We start from the raw sequence: 17,559 nt of genomic DNA, 5'->3' as shown, positions 1-17,559 counted from the left end.
AGTGTGAAACTGAACTTATAAAAGGAAGGAGACAGTATACAAACTTCTGGGCATCTAGAGCACAGTGGAGGAATCTAAAAGGAAGGACGCCTAAGGAAAACTGATGGCTCATTTCGCCTACCTCATACTTTGGCTAAGGAAAGGATCTAATCAAATATATTTGGATCTGGGTTTTGTGTCTCCACTTGCCAATGTAGAGAGCCAAAGAGAAGTAAGGTTCTTCTTGAAGATGTGTGTTATTCCCCAAAGAATCTTTTAGGAAAAGCAAACAGCCTGAGAAATATTTGTTCATTAGATGTGTTCTGGCAGCAGCCAGAAAAGTCCAGAGAGTACCAAGGACATGTACATACACACAACACACTTGATTCTTCAAACACTGATGATTTAACTCTTTGTTATCAACTGTCATATGAAGTCCTTCTTACTTTCTCTGGTAAGTGTACTGATTTAAAAAAAAAAAACAAATATTTTAAGTATTGTAAGACAGTGATAGAGTTTGGGTCCAAAAATTATTGTGGAAAACACTGGTTGTTTAATCCAGTTTACAGCTATCAGTAGGACACATGATTTTTTTCAATTCCCTCATGTTTATTGGAGAAGGCAATGGCACCCTACTCCAGTACTCTTGCCTGGAAAATCCCATGGCTGGAGGAGCCTGGTAGGCTGCAGTCCATGGGGTCGCTAGGAGTCGGACACGACTGAGCAACTTCACTTTCACTTTTCACTTTCATGCATTGGAGAAGGAAATGGCAACCCACTCCAGTATTCTTGCCTGGAGAATCCCAGGAATGGGGGAGCCTGGTGGGCTGCCATCTATGGGGTCGCACAGAGTTGGACACGACTGAAGCGACTTAGCAGCAGCAGCAGCAGCATGTTTATTGCCATAAAGAAGGGAAGTACTCTCTAGCGTCTGCTTGATTTGAGAACATCCTGGCTGTTGAGTCTAATAAGCCATAGGGCACTCTTCTGAAATCTGGTGCTGATATATTCCACATGTAACCCCATTACCTTTATAAGAAAATCCTTCCTGCTGAATCAGATGGGTTTGCATCTGAGGCACAAACATAACAGGCTGTGTCTTTTAAACACTGCTGATGTGTCTATCCTTTGCCTTCTCTTTCTCTAGATGAGAATCCATATTTTCCTGGTGAGAAGTATGGTTTGCCAGGGACAGGGTGGCTTGTAATGAGAGAGCTTTATCACCTTAAAGTCATCATAACTTCCTGGCTTGAGATGCTCTCCATAACCTCACTCCCACCTTGGCTCCTTGAACAGCAGATGGGTTCACTGAGGACAATGCGTCATCCAAACCCAGCCACCATGTTCTCCTCCCTTTCCAAGCCTGCTTTGTGAACACCGAGACCCATCACAGTAGTTTAAACAGCTAAGAACAGAGTCAGAGAGACCTCAGAGAGTGAATGGACCAAGGCAGTAGTTTGGGGCACTAAATTACTGTAGCAAACGATCAAGCAAATTCTTGCTATTTCCCCCTCAAGCTGAGGCCGACAACCTAAACACGGGTAGGTTTCCCATGACCCTGAGACTCTGGGAGTCAAAACATGAGAAGAAACAAGATCCTGCATATCACATGTGAGGCTGCGGAGATAAGGCCAAGCCAGCTGGGTCAGCTCGGCAGTGTTCAAAGAGAAGTATCAATTAATGTCTCTCTACAGGTGACTGTAGCATGTGCTCCAAGTTATGGACTGGGATCCTGAAATTCTGGTAGCCTTGATCAAAGAGGACTTCCTCTTAAGCTGTTATTTCTGTATGAAGAGACATCTTCATTCATCCTTTACGATTGAATAAGTATGGGCACAGCTGTTCCATTCAAGCATCCGAGGGGAGAGAGAGAGAGTGTGTGTGTGTGTGTGTGTGTGGTATGAAGGGTAAGTAAGGGTGCTACATTGTCCCCTGTGTTGATATGTCATTTCGGGAGTGGTTTCTAAGCACAGCCCACAGCCATGGTTTCACACGCCCGTCGGGCACCCTCAGGCTCATTAATAATGGACCACTCTGAGAGCAGCAGCCTTGCTCACTTCTGTTTTCCACTGTAGATGCAGCGAGGCATGGATCTCTCTGTTTTGCCAAATAACAACCATCCTGACAAGTTCCTGCAGCTCGATGTGAAGTCTTTAATGAGAAACTCAGCCCTTCTCCAGGCCAGCCTGGTGAGGTTTCCGGAAGGGAATTACCCTGCTGCACAACACTGGCAAAACCTCATCTACTCACAGGTGAGGTCTGGGAGCACATATATATGCGGATGGGGGCTTGCTGCCTTCTCAGCACCTGCCACTTCATCATTTGTGCAAAAAGGCTACAGGCAACAGAGTACAGGGTAGCTGCTCACTCTTGCCATAGAAAGGGGCTTTCTCTTTTCCGCAAGGGAAGGAGACGTTCTCTGATCACTTGATCAACTCTGTGAACTATCCCAACCATTCATTTTCCTTCATGCCCCAGCTTCTCATACTGTCTTCTTTTTAGATTTTTGCCTAGCCTTCACTTCAGACGTTTTCAGCTCAATTACTACATTTGCAGATATGGCTCTGGGTGGAACCCCACCTCTGTCTTCTGGTGTAATCTAGGCATAAAGCATCTGAAGCTTACACTGTGGGCTCATACATGGCCTCTAAGACAGCTGAATCTTGCTTGCACCTCATTTAGACTGGCTCCCTTTCATCTCATGGGGAAGAAACTCAAACAGTGAAACAATGGAAACCTAATGGTGGGAAGAAAGAAAATAGAGGGAACTCTCTACCTGTGAAAGGTGCTGGCTGTTATTGTAGAGGCTCTTTGTTTCGGCGGGTATCCATGTAGACAAGACTTAACAAGCAGTCTTCAAACCCAGACTTTATTTCTTGCTCTCTGCTGCATCTTCCTTCTTTTTTGCTAACCACAAGAGAAGGATACAACTGATTAGTTCCATGTGCTGAAAGAAACATAAAGGCCCTGAGTGTTGCACAGCTCATGAAATAGGAATAATCTTTGTTTTAAGACATGAGGGCTAACGGGGTTAAGGGTTAGTCAATTTAGAAACAGGAAGAAGCATTTCATTTCAGAACAGATGTGACTGACCTACAAACCCCTGCAAATCATTAAATCCTTTGGAGTGGTTCAAATTCCCTGAATAGAAATTTGTTTTCTTTTAAGAAACAGTTGCTACTCATGAGTCCTGGTGTAAAGTGACTCCTTTGTGATGTGTTTGTGGGCTTCTCGGGACCTTTATCATGAGATCATTCAGAATCAAGTACACTTGGATGGTTATGTAAGTGTTTCCTCCACCTATGAGGGTTTTAATTCATTTCCATTGTAAGGCAGCCTATTATGACAACTGACTTTTTTTTAAATTTTATTTTCTTCCCTTTTGTAGTTTTCAAAACCCATCCACACACACCTTTTTGGTGGCTGCTTTTTGTGTGTTTTGCTTAGTTTAAGTTAAATGCGATGAAATTCCTCCTTTGTCTTTCTTACTGTTTATATCGTGAACTAAAATAATTCAAAAGTCAGCTTAGAATACCTTGGCCCCCCTGTGCTATGAAGTTTAGTCTAAGAAAACATATCCAATAAATTCCTTTGAGGTTGGAACACACCGATCTAACATCTTTTGTTTAGTACTGGAGTTGACCTGTTTCCTTCATGTGGAACTTCACAGTTTAGAGCTCCGTTGAATATTGTTCCTAAACCTGAATGAAATGTGAATTTTAAAGGGCATTTTTTCCCAACAGGCCCTGAGGTATAGAAATAGTTTTACAGGGCAAACCAAGGACGTAAAAATCTGTTTCATATGTCTTTGAATGTGTCATTGGTAATCGTAAACTATAAATAAACTTGATTTAGTTATAATTTTATCCTAAAAAGAAATGTCTAATGACTGAATAAAGGCCAATACACTACTAAATAATGCTTGGAGGGAAGAAGTAAATCAATTACAAATTTAGTTAGTTGGGTAAGTGTGGCTCAAATGAGTAAAAACAATTATATTTGCTACTGTAGATTGCAATATGTCAATAAATAATGCTTCTCTCCTTGGTTGGATCTTAAAAATCCAAGAGTGGTAATATTCATTGGTAAAAAAACAAATAGAAAAGAATGTATGAAAGTTGTAAGTAGCTATGGTGATACCTGGAATAAGGGTACTGAATATACCGGGTGGACTGAGTTGTTAGGGGTGCGGGAGGTGGCAGGCAGCTGTTAAGTAGTTCTTAATTTAAAACCCTCACTTTGTTAGCTTAATGTCTAACTCTGTGGGGAGACGTTAAGCCAATTGAAGAACATTCAATAAGGAGATTTGAAACTTGGTTTCTTGTTTCAAATCCACAATAAACCAGTTTGAGAGGCATCAGTTATGGCCCTTATTCAGTCCATGCTTTAGTATTTCCACTTGCAAAATTGATGTAGTATTCATTTTACATAGTTCCTTAAAAGTGAGAGCAAATAAGGTAAAAACAACTGACAGAGTTTCCTTTAAGAGAATAAGAAATGGGTATCATCAGCGTCATTTGCTATTAATAGTATCCCCAAATGTGTTTAAATTTGTCTATCGTTAGAATTTGGAATAGCAGATAATACCACTTGCATTCTTTGATATATACCGTGGATGGATGGGGGTGTGTGAATGCGTGTTAGAGGGTGTAGTCAGTACTTCTATTAAGCTCTGTGGGCAGGTACTTCTTGATTTAACTAGATTTACACTTTTTCTTTAATTCTTGCACTAGAGAAATAAAGAAGGCTTCCTGATAAATTTCTTCTCAATGCAATGAACAAACTTTTGCCAAAATCTAATATTTCTGGTTGTTGAAATAATTGGGAGCATGTATCTGATGAAGGCATTTGCAAATGTATTGCAAATATTTCTGCCAATCCCTTTATAGAGGAAGGTTAAAAAAATAATTCCTTTTATTTTGGTATAAATGATAAAATATATTTTTTCAGATATTGTAATGGGATTTTTCTTCTGTAGACTTCAGAATCTTTCCAGACTAATCTATTTGTTATATCTTTTCCTGGCTTTTATGACGTCTGTTTGAGAGCCCAAGGGATTTCTGTACTATACCTATGAACTAGAGCAGAAGATCAAGGTTAAGGAGGTTGCTCTTCCCTTGGTTTCTAGACAAGGTCATTTCCTGGGAGTATTTCCTAATCACCTTTCCTCACTTTTTTTTTTCAGTCTTATAGCTCCCTTTTCCCTTTAAATTCTAATATCTCTTCTTTCTCCCTCAGCTTTGTTTGTTTTTGTGTATATAACTATATATAACTATATTTCACAATCTGTCTGTGAACACATATGTCATGCCTTCTCCAGGACTGTCTCTGTTTCAAGTACTCCATATCCTATTTCACTAGGAAGCATTCCCTTGTTCATCAAAGTCTTTTGCCATATCAGAGCGGGCCCCCCTTAAGACTGTAGAGGCTTCAAAATTCACCCTATTAATCCATTAATAATAAATACATCCATGTTTGGAGGCATAGGGTTACTGTTGTTTTGTTGGTTTTGTCTGTAATTTTTAACAATCTTTTAAAAACTTTTAGGTCTAGGCTTGTGGTTTCTTTGGTGAAACATTTCTTATAAAACTTAGTTTGAGCTATTTATTAATGTAATCATTTCTATTTTGTTGTGGTCACTTCTATATGTCAGTAAATACACCTTAAGTTCTTTGAAGGCGTTGCTCTCAAATAGGCTTTAACGGTTTGCTTTTCTGCCTCCGTTTTTCCATCCTTTGACTCAATGACAAATGCCTGGAGACAGTCAGGAGTAATTGTTATGAAACCACACCCTAACATGACCTTTATCCTGAGTCACTTCATTCTACTAGGAAATTTAAATGACTTTTGTTTTTCTTTTTTTTTTCCTTTTCTTTTTTTTGGCTCAATTAGTGTTTGGAGTCCATAAACAATCAGATTTTTAACAATAGAAGGCATCAAATTTCCATAGTTTCTCTCTTTCTTTCTTGCAAATGATTCAGTTCTTTCTATCATTTCATCTCTTTCTTATAATACACAATGCTGTGATCCTTGTACATGTATTACTTATAATATCCCTCATAGAGCTACAGGGGATTAGATTCCAAATGACCACAGATAACACGCCAAACATTTCTCGCTGTATGATATGAATAGCCATCCGTCCAGCTTCTGATACTCCTTTCATCCCTCTCCACCTCTTAACTGCTAAGCCAGTGCCAACAGTTGTAGAATTTCAAGCTATCACTTTGTGTACTAAGGGGAATGTAGGCTAGGCCACACTATGATGACAAAATATCAGTAACTAAGAAGAAGAAAAACATTCTTGTGCATGGAAAGTCTGAGGAAGGATAGATAGGTTGGGGTGGCAGGTGGGCAGCTCTTTTCCAAGCAGTATCCTGGGGCTCGAAGTTCTTTCATCTTACATAACTCTGCCACCTCAGAATCCTTGCTTACAGTGATACAGTGGAAAATGGGAAGTGAGGACAGGTGAGCCAAAAATCTTGTTGCAGAATTCAGGGGTTCGGCCTGGAAATGATCTCTGTTACTTTTGACCACACATCAACTACTAGAAAGAGTGGGCCCAGTTTAATGTCAAACAGCCTGAGGAAGGCAGTCATGCCTTGTGCTCAGAAAGGAAAAATGAAATTGGTGAGTATTTGACCAGTCACAACACCAGCTCTTATTTGTTTATATTTGCCTACTATATATTTTTATGTACTTTCACTCTCATTTTTTCTGAGTTCTTGTATTTTAAGTATTTTAAAAATCTCATATGATGTCTCTATTATTTAAATAGAGGGTTTAATCTATTTATATTTAACATGATTGTTTCAAATTTTTTTGTTTCCTAAGATTTTCTCCTCTGTATTCTATGTTTCAGGTTTCTTATCTTTTAGATTAACTTTCCGTCATCTTTTTTCTTCTGCTGTACTGATTTTAGAAACTACACATTCTTTCTCTATTTTTTAGTAGTATCTCTACCCTCTAAGAGAAAGTATTTATTAAAATTTCATAATTAAGGACTTCTCAAGTGGCCCAAGGGTCTACGCTTCCACTGCAGGAGCTATGGATTCAATTCCTAGTTAAGGAATGAGGATCCCCCATGCTGTGTGGCCAAGAAGAAGAAAAGAACTTTCCCAGTCAGATATATCTGTTAAAGATTTTACTGTTTAGTTTTAGGTTTCTCTTATCTTAAAACTCACAGATTAGTGATTATTATTTCTATTTTACCATAAAATCAGTGCTTGCTTAGATTTCTGTATCTATTCATCAGCTTTTTTTCCATTTGTTCTTTTTCTTTGTTTTTCCTAGCATTTCTTCTTGAATCTTAACCTTTCGTTCTAATGTCAGGTTTCTTCTTCCTGAAGTATATTTTTTAGAAGTTCCTTCTTTATTGGCCTATTAATTGTATACTCTCAATGTTTGTCTGTCTGAAAGTCTTCTATTCCATTATTTTTATTAAATGATAGCTGACTTACACATAAATGGGATAAATATTGATTAAAGTGTATAAAGGATATGTGGACAAAGTAATGGTTAATACAGAAAAGCCTAGATAAGCTTTGAAGCTTATTTCCTTAAACAGTATTTTTTTAAGTTATTTGAGAGCCCATATTGTTAAAATAATGAAATTACTATTGTACTTACTTTTGATAAATGTAGTTCATGTAGAATGCAGAGAGAAAAATTAAAATCAAAGACATGCTTTGGTTTTCTTTCTGAAGAGATTTTTTTAGTTTATCAAAATATAGAAGAACTTCAACCACAATTAGTATATTCTATTTCTTCCATAAAATTCTTAATAAAATTATTCTATTAATTTTCCTTTCACATGTCCTTCAGACATGAAATTGTCATACAGTGCAAAAATAAATGGCACTAAATTCTAAACCTCAAACATTCAAGAATACTGTTTAGAATTAAGACCTTCAATGTTCTTTTAAAAATAGCTCTGATTATTTTTTCTATCTTTTGTATATTAGTTTCTCAAGGTTTTTATACATTGTAACAGAGGGTATTGTGTTTTTTCCTTAGCCCCTAAAACTATTTTTCTGATTTATAAAGCTTTCTTATTTAGGAAACTCAAGGAATAATCCAGGAGTCAAGAAAACAAAGCCAGTTTTTCAACGTCAGAAGGATTATTTCTCTTCAAAGATGATCATAGATATCTAGCCTTGAAGCAAAAAACTTGAGTCAGAATTATGCTAAACTGAAACTATCTAAATTTTATATCGAATTGTTTTTTCTCAGTTCCAGAAACATTTTTCATGAGTTCATCCATCTTAAAGATGAATGCTAAGTCAAGATGATTTATTATTTCATTGCAAACTTCAGTATTATAGAATATAAATTGATTTTGAACAGACCAGCAATCTAATAAAGTCAGATGAGACCTCCAAGTTGATCTCTTAACTATCTAAAAGAAGTATGGATTAGGAAAATTAGGGAAACCTTAGGCCAAAGAGAATATGAAATGGCTTTATCTAGATGATTTTGGGGGGCCTACCAGCCATTTCAGAAGGAAGTTTACAACTTTGTAAATATTAGTAAATATTTAATGCTAATATTAGTAAATATTTGCAAATATTAGTTTACAACTTTGCTTATATAAATATGTATTTAATATGACCTATATACCCCAAATAGATGTGAGGGAATCTGTGCATTGATGATTATAAATATAACTCAGAAAAATATTAATTGCTACTTAAACTTCTCTGTTTAAGAAGGCTGAAATATGTGAAACACATATATATTGAAAAATTGCTTGAAGATAATGAAATGTGTCACTAGTTTTTAAGAGCTAAACCTAAGTTTTCTGAAAATTAACTTACGTGGAATTCCTTTCCCTTGATGCCCTATGGTAACAAGACATCACTCTATATGCTTTCTGTTTCTTCTCTAGTTTATTTGGTCAATGAATAAATTTTAATCTGAAATTTTTCTATCTTCGTAATAGCTTTGTAGTCATAAGGAAAAAAAAACAAAGTAAAAATATGAAGGTCACACCAGACACAGAAAAACCACATTGTTTTTGTATAATCCATTTCTATAAATGAGTGCAGACTGACCTGTGATGGGGATTCTGGAGATACTGGTTATCCTTGGGGAGGGGAACCGAGAGTGATTAGAAGGTAGTGTGGGGTATGTTGGTCTGGTTTGTTTTTTGGTAGTATCTTGGGTTTATTTGATATGTGAAAATGTATTGAACTCTACATTTATAACATATGTACTTTTCTACATGTATATCATGGTTTAATTTTTTTTAAGTTTTTAAAGATCTGAAAGTCAGAAATAGAGCTATCCAATAGCCAGCTGGTCTACAGCAACGTATAAGAAATGCTAAGTTAATCCAGTTCTCCAGGCTGTCTAAAATCAGAGTCCCAAGGAAGTTCCCATGAAAGCCAAAGCATAGCTATGAAATGCCTTTTAATCTTGACTTTGCTGGATTAATACATCAATGTTAAATATTATTTTTTTCAGTCATAGAATGCACAAGTGGAAAGAGGTAATATGTCATTAAATCTCAATGCAAGTGAACTGGGGGAAAACGACTTTCTTTAGAATTCTAGTGTTTGAATTAAGGAACGCTGTTCTTTCTCTGTCATTGTAAAATAACATTTTAATGAATGATTACTGAATCCGAACATGATCACATGCAAAGAAAGAACTCAGTGATAGAATCCTAAGTCAAACTAGATCCTAGAATTCTCCCTTCATTCATTGTCCTAATCTGTTGGGTCCAGGAAGAATCATTAAACTTTCTGGTACAGTTATTTCACATTTTCCTTCCCTATCATTAGTGACCTCTTGGTAAGAGAAACTTTGTTACTGTGCCTCCTGACAGAGAGAAAAGAAGAATATTACTGCTCAACACATGAGGGGATCCAGTGTGAAGGGCACCATCACCGTAGACAGCCCCCCACCATCCTTATCATCAGTTCTGAAGAATAACCCTCTATATGGTGATGTAAGTTTTGAGGAAGCTATGGAAGAAAGAAAAAAGAATCCTTCGTGGACCGTTGAGGAATATGACAAGCGTTCCCTGCATACCAACCTCTCTGGGCATCTGAAGGTACTCAAGGCAAAGAATCAATTCTTTTAATTGATGAGGGAGATCAGTTACATAATCCTAAAAGAAATGGGTATTAAGGTGAGAGGCACTCTTCACTGGGCACAAAATCTCCAGATTTGAGGTCATTTTGGCCTCTGGCTTTACCTTCTCTCTCCTAGTCAGTATTTGTGTTTATTTATGTGTTTTGTGTTTTATAATTTCAGCAATTACCAGCATCACTACAGTGTAGAGAGAAAGAAATGATGTGACAAGAAGATGGGTTTACCTGGAAGGCATCAGGTTGTGAAAGTCAATTTGCAAGATTAAGTGTTTTTCCCTAGTTTTGGGATCATTTATGTTTGTGAATACATGAGTTCCTTATTCTACATTTTTTGAAATATGTTGATTAATTGCTGTGTCTTAGGCATTGTGCAAGGCAGTTCTCATCAAAGATCATTTTATTTCAAGCCGACTCAGTGATTTAAGATTGCAGATTTACATTTTGGACATTTTCCTGTGTCTCAGTAACAAAACAAAACAAAAGCATTTCAACACAGGAAAAGTATGCAATGAACTCATTCACCCAGTTTAAACCCAACTCAAGTTTTTCCTTTTCTTTCCCCCGGTGTCACCCTTCAAACAGAAAGTCTAGGAATCCCTGAAAAGCAGGGAAAGGGACCCTCTGTTTTCCGAGTGGACTGGATTCCTACCCAACCTTGGCTGGCCTCTGTGTGTCCTAGGGCCAGAAAGGGCTGACATTTTCCAAGTGTAACAGTGTATGTCTGTCCTAAGCTTCATACCCTAGTCACCTACAGGCTGTTCCTTCTGAAGGGGACAGCATTCCATCCCCTTAAAGTCTTATACTGTAAAAAATCTCAAATTTGCACGCCTTTAAATATTGTCTAGAAGCTTTGAAGTTTCTTTATCTCCCAGTGGATTTAGTGTATCTCATCCTTAAGGTAGCCTCTTCTCCAGAGATGTTTCCATAACAGATGCTTCCCCCTAGCAACAGTAATCTTGTGTTTTTTAACAGGAATCCAAAGGTCAAGACCTCTAGGAAATAACCTTCTACAACTAGGAAAGATATATTGGTGTATTTCACAAACATTTCTTGACTAGATGCTAGAGCCTCTGTTCTTTTCTTTGTTGTTTACATGAATGACAAGGGTGCTATAAAGATGAATATTCTTGCCCTCCAAAAGTTCATCTGAGTGAAGTATTAACAACAAGCAATAACTCTAGGACAAGACAGAGGAAGTGACAGAGAGGAAGACAGTGACTGTATGATCAGTAGAAAGTGCTGTGCAGATTCAAAAGAGGACAAAGTCACACTGAATTACAAGAAGCCTTTGTGGAAAAGTTAATTTAGGCTGGACTTGAAGGATATGTAGAATTCCAGATGGCATGGGTCGTTTGCATGAGAGGAGAGGCTCTATTTTATCAGAAGTAACAAGAATAAAGGCACAAATATAATAGAGTAAGAGAGTTGGTCAGAGCAATAGGTAGTCCATTTTTGCTAGAGCTACAGCTAAAGTAATAGAATAATGGGGGAAATAAGGCTAATAAACAGACTCAAAGTTCAAATGTAAGGCTAAAGAAACTGAATATTATTGGCACTGAGGGGTAATTTTTTGTCAGCAATACCATGATATGTTTAGGAAGACTGGATGTGAATATGATGTATATATCGCTTTACTAAAACCAGGGCTGGCCCTCTTCCCACCCATCTGCTACCTGCACACTAACCTCAGAGCAGAGGCCCCTCAGGTTGGAGACCGGTGTGCAGACCTCATGAAGTCACGACTTTGGTTTGTATTAGTATCTCTTCTTGCACCTCATTGATCCAACTTACTTCATCAGCATCCCTACCCCTGTCTCCTAATTAGCACATGGAATGCCCCACTTAATTTCTGAAACCTGTTCAACTACTTTACAGGCCATGAAAGTTCCATGTGCTTTTGGTCACTCCCATTTTCCTGAATTACTAAGTTCATGAATAAAAAAGGAGAAAAGAACCCCATACTTAGTTACCAACGCAAGCTATAAGCAGAATGTGGGAGTGGATAGTCTCCATTATGGAAGTTCTTACTGAAGAATGAGGTGTTAACCTTGCAGGCAAAGTGCAGGCCTCTGATTAGGACACAGACAAAATGAAAATAAGAGTGAAGTCAGGCAAGGCTTTTTTTGTTTGTTTGTTGTTTGTTTTTTTGTGAGTTTCTTTCTTTTTTATTTATTTTTTTATATTAGTTTATTTTCTATTTTTTAACTTTATAATATTGTATTTGTTTTGCCATACATTGACATGAATCCACCATGGGTGTACATGTGTTCCCCATCCTGGACCCCCCTTCCACATCCCTTCCCATCCCATCCCTCCGGGTAATCCTGTTGCACCAGCCCCCAGCACCCTATATCATGCATTGAACCTGGACTGGCGATTCATTTCACATATGATAATTTACATGCTTCCATGCCATTCTCCCATATCATCCCGCCCTTGCCCTCTCCCATAGAGTCCATGCTGCTGCTGCTAAGTCGCTTCAGTCATGTCCGACTCTGTGCGACTCTATAGACGGCAGCCCACCAGGCTCTGCTGTCCCTGAGATTCTCCAGACAAGAACAATGGAGTGGGTTGCCATTTCCTTCTCCAGTGCGTGAAAGTGAAAAATGAAAGCGAAGTCGCTCAGTCGTGTCCGACCCCTAGCGTCCCCATGGACTGCAGCCCACCAGGGTCCTCCGTCCATTGGGATTTTCCAGGCAAGAGTACTGGAGTGGGGTGCTATTGCCTTCTCCGATAGAGTCCATAATACTGTTCTATTTATCTGTGTCTCTTTTGATGTCTCGCATACAGGGTTATCTTTACCGATTGACTAAATACCATATATATGTGTTAGTATACTATATTGGTGTTTTTCTTTCTGACTTACTTCACTCTGTATTATAGGCTCCAGTTTCATCCACCTCATTAGAACTGATTCGAATGTCTTCTTTTTAATGGCTGAGTAATATTCCATTATGTATATGTACCACAGCTTCCTTATCCATTCATCTACTGATGGGCATCTAGGCTGCTTCCATGTCCTGGCTATTATAAACAGTGCTGCAATGAACATTGGGGTACACGTATCTCTTTCAAGTCTGGTTTCCTCAGTATGTATGCCCAGCAGTGGGGTTGCTGGGTCATATGGCAGTTCTATTTCCAGGTTTTTGAGGAATCTCCACACTGTTCTCCGTAGTGGCTGTACTAGTTTGCATTCCCACCAACAGTGTAAGAGGGTTCCCTTTTCTCCACACCCTCTCCAGCATTTATTGCTTGTAGTCTTTTGGATAGCAGCCATTCTGACAGGCGTGAAATGGTACCTCATTGTGGTTTTGATTTGCATTTCTCTGATAATGAGTGATGTTGAGCATCTTTTCATGTGTTTGTTAGCCATCTGTATGTCTTCTTTGGAGAAGTGTCTGTTTAGTTCTTTGGCCCACTTTTTGATTAGGTTGTTTATTTTTCTGGAATTGAGCTGCAGGAGTTGCTTGTATGGAGAAGGCAATGGCACCCCACTCCAGTACTCTTCCCTGGAAAATCCCATGGACGGAGGAGCCCAGTAGGCTGCAGTCCGTGGGGTCGCTAAGAGTCGGATGACTGAGCAACTTCACTTTCACTTTTCACTTTCATGCATTGGAGAAGGAAATGGCAACCCACTCCAGTGTTCTTGCCTGGAAAATCCCAGGGACGGGGGAGCCTGGTGGGCTGCCATCTCTGGGGTCACACAGAGTCGGACACAACTGAAACAACTTAGCAGCAGCAGCAGTTGCTTGTATATTTTTGAGATTAATTGTTTGCCCGTTACTTTGTTTGCTATTATTTTCTCCCATTCCAAAGGCTGTCTTTTCACCTTGCTTATAGTTTCCTTTGTTGTGCAAAAGCTTTTAATTTTAATTAGGTCCCATTTGTTTATTTTTGCTTTTATTTTCAGTATTCTGGGAGGTGGGTCATAGAGGATCCTGCTGTGGTTTATGTCGGAGAGTGTTTTGCCTATGTTTTCCTCTAGGAGTTTTATAGTTTCTGGTCTTACGTTTAGATCTTTAATCCATTTTGAGTTTATTTTTGTGTATGGTGTTAGAAAGTGTTCTAGTTTCATTCTTTTACAAGTGGTTGACCAGTTTTCCCAGTACCACTTGTTAAAGAGATTGTCTTTTCTCCATTGTATATTCTCAGGCAAGGATTTTTATTTTTTTATTTTATTTTATTTTTTTTATTTTTTTATTTTTTTATTTATTTATTTTTTTTTATAAATTTATTTATTTTAGTTGGGGGCTAATTACTTTACAATATTGTAATAGTTTTTGCCATACATTGACATGAATCAGCCATGGGTTTACATGTGTTCCCCTTCCTGGATCCCCCACCCACCTCCCTCCCCATCCCATCCTTCTGGATCATCCCATTGCCCCGGCCCTGAGCCCTTGTCACATGCATCGAACATGGAATGGTGTTCTGTTTCACATATGATAATATACATGTTTCAATGCTATTCTCCCAGAACGTCCCACCCTCACCTTCTCCCTCAGAGTCCATAAAATTGTTCCATGCATCTGTGTCTCTTATTCTGTCTCGCATATAGGGTTATCGTTACCATCTTTCAAATTCCATATATATGCATTAGTATACTGTATTGTTGTTTTTCTTTCTGGCTTACTTCACTCTGTATAATGGGCTCCAGTTTCATCCATCTCAGTAGAACCGATTCAAATGTATTTTTTTTAATGGCTGAGTAATATTCCATTGTGTATATGTACCACAGCTTCCTTATCCATTCGTCTGCTGATGGACATCTAGGTTGCTTCCATGTCCTGGCTATTGTAAACAGTGCTGCGATGATCATTGGGGTACACGCGTCTCTTTCAATTCTGGTTTCCTCGGTGTATATGCCCAGCAGTGGGATTGCTGGGTCATATGGCAGTTCTATTCCCAGTTTTTTAAGGAATCTCCACACTGTTCTCCATAGTGGCTGTACTAGTTTGCATTCCCACCAACAGTGTAAGAGGGTTCCCTTTTCTCCACACCCTCTCCAGCATTTATTGCTTGTAGACTTTTGGATAGCAGCCATTCTGACTGGTGTGAAATGATACCTCATTGTGGTTTTGATTTGCATTTCTCTAATAATGAGTGATGTTGAGCATCTTTTCATGTGTTTGTTAGCCATCTGTATGTCTTCTTTGGAGAAATGTCTGTTTAGTTCTTTGGCCCATTTTTTGATTGGGTCGTTTATTTTTCGGGAGTTCAGCTGCAGAAGTTGCTTGTATATTTTTGATATTAATTGTTTGTCTGTTGCTTCATTTGCTATTATTTTCTCCCATTCTGAAGGCTGTCTTTTCACCTTGTTTATAGTTTCCTTTGTTGTGCAAAAGCTTTTAATTTTAATTAGGTCCCATTTGTTTATTTTTGCTTTTATTTCCAATATTCTGGGAGGTGGGTCATGGAGGATCCTGCTGTGATTTATGTCGGAGAGTGTTTTGCCTATGTTTTCCTCTAGGAGTTTTATTGTTTCTGGTCTTACGTTTAGATCTTTAATCCATTTTGAGTTTATTTTTGTGTATGGTGTTAGGAAGTGTTCTAGTTTCATTCTTTTACAAGTGGTTGACCAGTTTTCCCAGCACCACTTGTTAAAGAGATTGTCTTTTCTCCATTGTATATTCTAGGCAAGGATTTTTAAATCATCTATCCTTCTGCACAGATCATTCAAATTTTTTTTAATAGCTTTCCTAAGACTGGACTTTGAAACTAATAGCAATGGAAGAGTGATATTGTCATCACCAGAATCCACCCAGCTAGTTATTACAAGGATAATAAGCTAATTCATTACCTGGCCATGGAAACTGGCTAACTTGAAGTCACTGAGACTAGAGAATCCGAGAGAGGGTGGGCATCCCAGCTACAAGCCATTGCAATAATCCGAATGAGAAACAATAAATCCTGAAATGGATTTGTGAAAATAGAGATTCAGCATTCACCATAAATTATTTGTTTGTCTACTAGATGCCAGGCATAGACACTGAATCTTTAGCTCTGAAATAAGGGCTTCCCAGGTGGTGCTAGTGGTAAAGAATCCACCTGCCAATGTAGGAGACAACAGAGACGTAGTTGAGGTAGCTCCCTGGGGTGGGAAGATCCCCTGGAGAAGGGAATGACTACCAACTCTAATATTCTTGCCTGGAAAATTCCATGGACAGAATAGCCTATTGGGCTACAGTCCACGGGGTTGTAAAGAGTCAGACATGACTGAGTACACACACACACACTCACACATATAGCAGGAGACAACAGGGAATTATGTATGTGTGTGTGTTTTAGATGTATGGACAGTAGAGTCTGCAGATGATTTGGGGATATAGGAGATAAATTTGAGTTGAAGACAATTCCGTAGTGTTGAAAGGGAGACAAGGCCTGTGAAAGAATCAGAAACGTGGGGATAAATAAGGATGGAAAAGGATAGATCGGGTCCTTTATCCAGAAGGGCAACAGTGCCAGAGTTTCTGCATGCTAACGTGCTGTAGCCCTCTACACGGAAGACCAGAAATTTGAGAAGCATGGAGAAGACTTTGGACCTTTGTCTTACTCCTCCTTCCATGGAACTCAGCTTCTGGATTTACTGAAAAGTTCAGCAAACATCTTCATTCCTACTATGCCAACAAAATCAAACCCCCAAGGCTCATCTGAGGCAAGGAATTTTAATTTTATTTCAACTCACTAACCTGATTGACACACACCGTTTATAAATTGTAAGAGACACTAAATTGGCAAAAACATGGCAGAAACACTCTTGTGTTTGTGACCCTAAAGTGTGAACAATTTATTCTGCAAACAGTGAATTGTCATGCAGGCCTACAGGTTGAACCTGAGGATTCCTGGTCAGCCAGGAGGCTGTAGCTGCACGTTCCAGCTATTCAGAGAGGCCTAGCTTCTGTTATTAGAGCTCTGACACTTAAGCCTCACTCAAGGTCATGTGAATATGGATGTCAAGTACCTATACTCTCTTATTCTGCAGTCTTAATTAGTCTGCAGCATTGACTGATCCTATCCTCCGTGTAATTTTCTTTTAGGAAAATCCTAATGACCTAAGGTTTTGGTTGGGAGAAATGTACACACCTGGTTTTGATACTTTACTGAAGAAGGAAGAACAACAAGAGAAGCATTCAAAATATCGTCGTATAGGTCTGATTCTGTTCCTTGTTGCCTGCATCTTGGTTTCCATAGTGACTGTTAGCACTTTTTTCATCTAAAGTTTCATCTAAACTACCCAGTCACTTCAAATTTCTTTAAAATCTTTCTAAATAAACAGTTGCAGAAAAACATGTTCGTGGAGTGTAAATATATTGTTGATGGTTTAGTTACATGTAATTATCTTGGAGAATACAAACTTAGTTTGAGATAATGCTGGCTTTCTCTCCTTTGTTCTGTGAAACCTTTATAAGAATCCCCAACCTGAGCCTAGGCCTTTGGGCAGCAGGAATTCTAGGGATCATAACCTCTAAAAAGTATTACGTGT

General features: G+C 38.5%; 1 protein-coding gene across 1 annotated transcript; it reads left to right on the top strand.

The window, feature by feature from the left end:
* Nucleotides 1–592: 592 nt before the first annotated feature.
* MINAR2 (membrane integral NOTCH2 associated receptor 2) lies at nucleotides 593–17,365 on the top strand. Its single transcript, XM_081500281.1, has 4 exons — nucleotides 593–1,806; nucleotides 2,055–2,231; nucleotides 9,809–10,036; nucleotides 17,114–17,365. The coding sequence occupies exons 2-4, from the start codon at nucleotides 2,055–2,057 to the stop codon at nucleotides 17,291–17,293; spliced, it is 585 nt and encodes a 194-aa protein (XP_081356407.1). The 5' UTR covers nucleotides 593–1,806; the 3' UTR covers nucleotides 17,294–17,365.
* The last annotated feature ends 194 nt before the right edge of the window (nucleotides 17,366–17,559 follow it).

Source organism: Giraffa tippelskirchi, chromosome 6 (genome assembly GCF_054371585.1).
Source record: "Giraffa tippelskirchi isolate mGirTip1 chromosome 6, T2T-mGirTip1v1.2.pri, whole genome shotgun sequence".
Lineage (NCBI taxonomy): Eukaryota > Metazoa > Chordata > Mammalia > Artiodactyla > Giraffidae > Giraffa > Giraffa tippelskirchi.
Note: the sequence above shows the minus strand (reverse complement) of the source record. Positions and strands in the feature narration are given on the sequence as shown.

Bases quoted from the DNA above. Each gene is read 5' to 3' on its own strand.
- MINAR2 (XM_081500281.1), top strand. From the start codon at position 2,055: ATGCAGCGAGGCATGGATCTCTCTGTTTTGCCAAATAACAACCATCCT. The intron at 2,232-9,808 runs GTGAGGTCTGGG...GCCTCCTGACAG, and splicing joins AAAACCTCATCTACTCACAG to AGAGAAAAGAAGAATATTAC. The intron at 10,037-17,113 runs GTACTCAAGGCA...ATTTTCTTTTAG, and splicing joins ACCTCTCTGGGCATCTGAAG to GAAAATCCTAATGACCTAAG.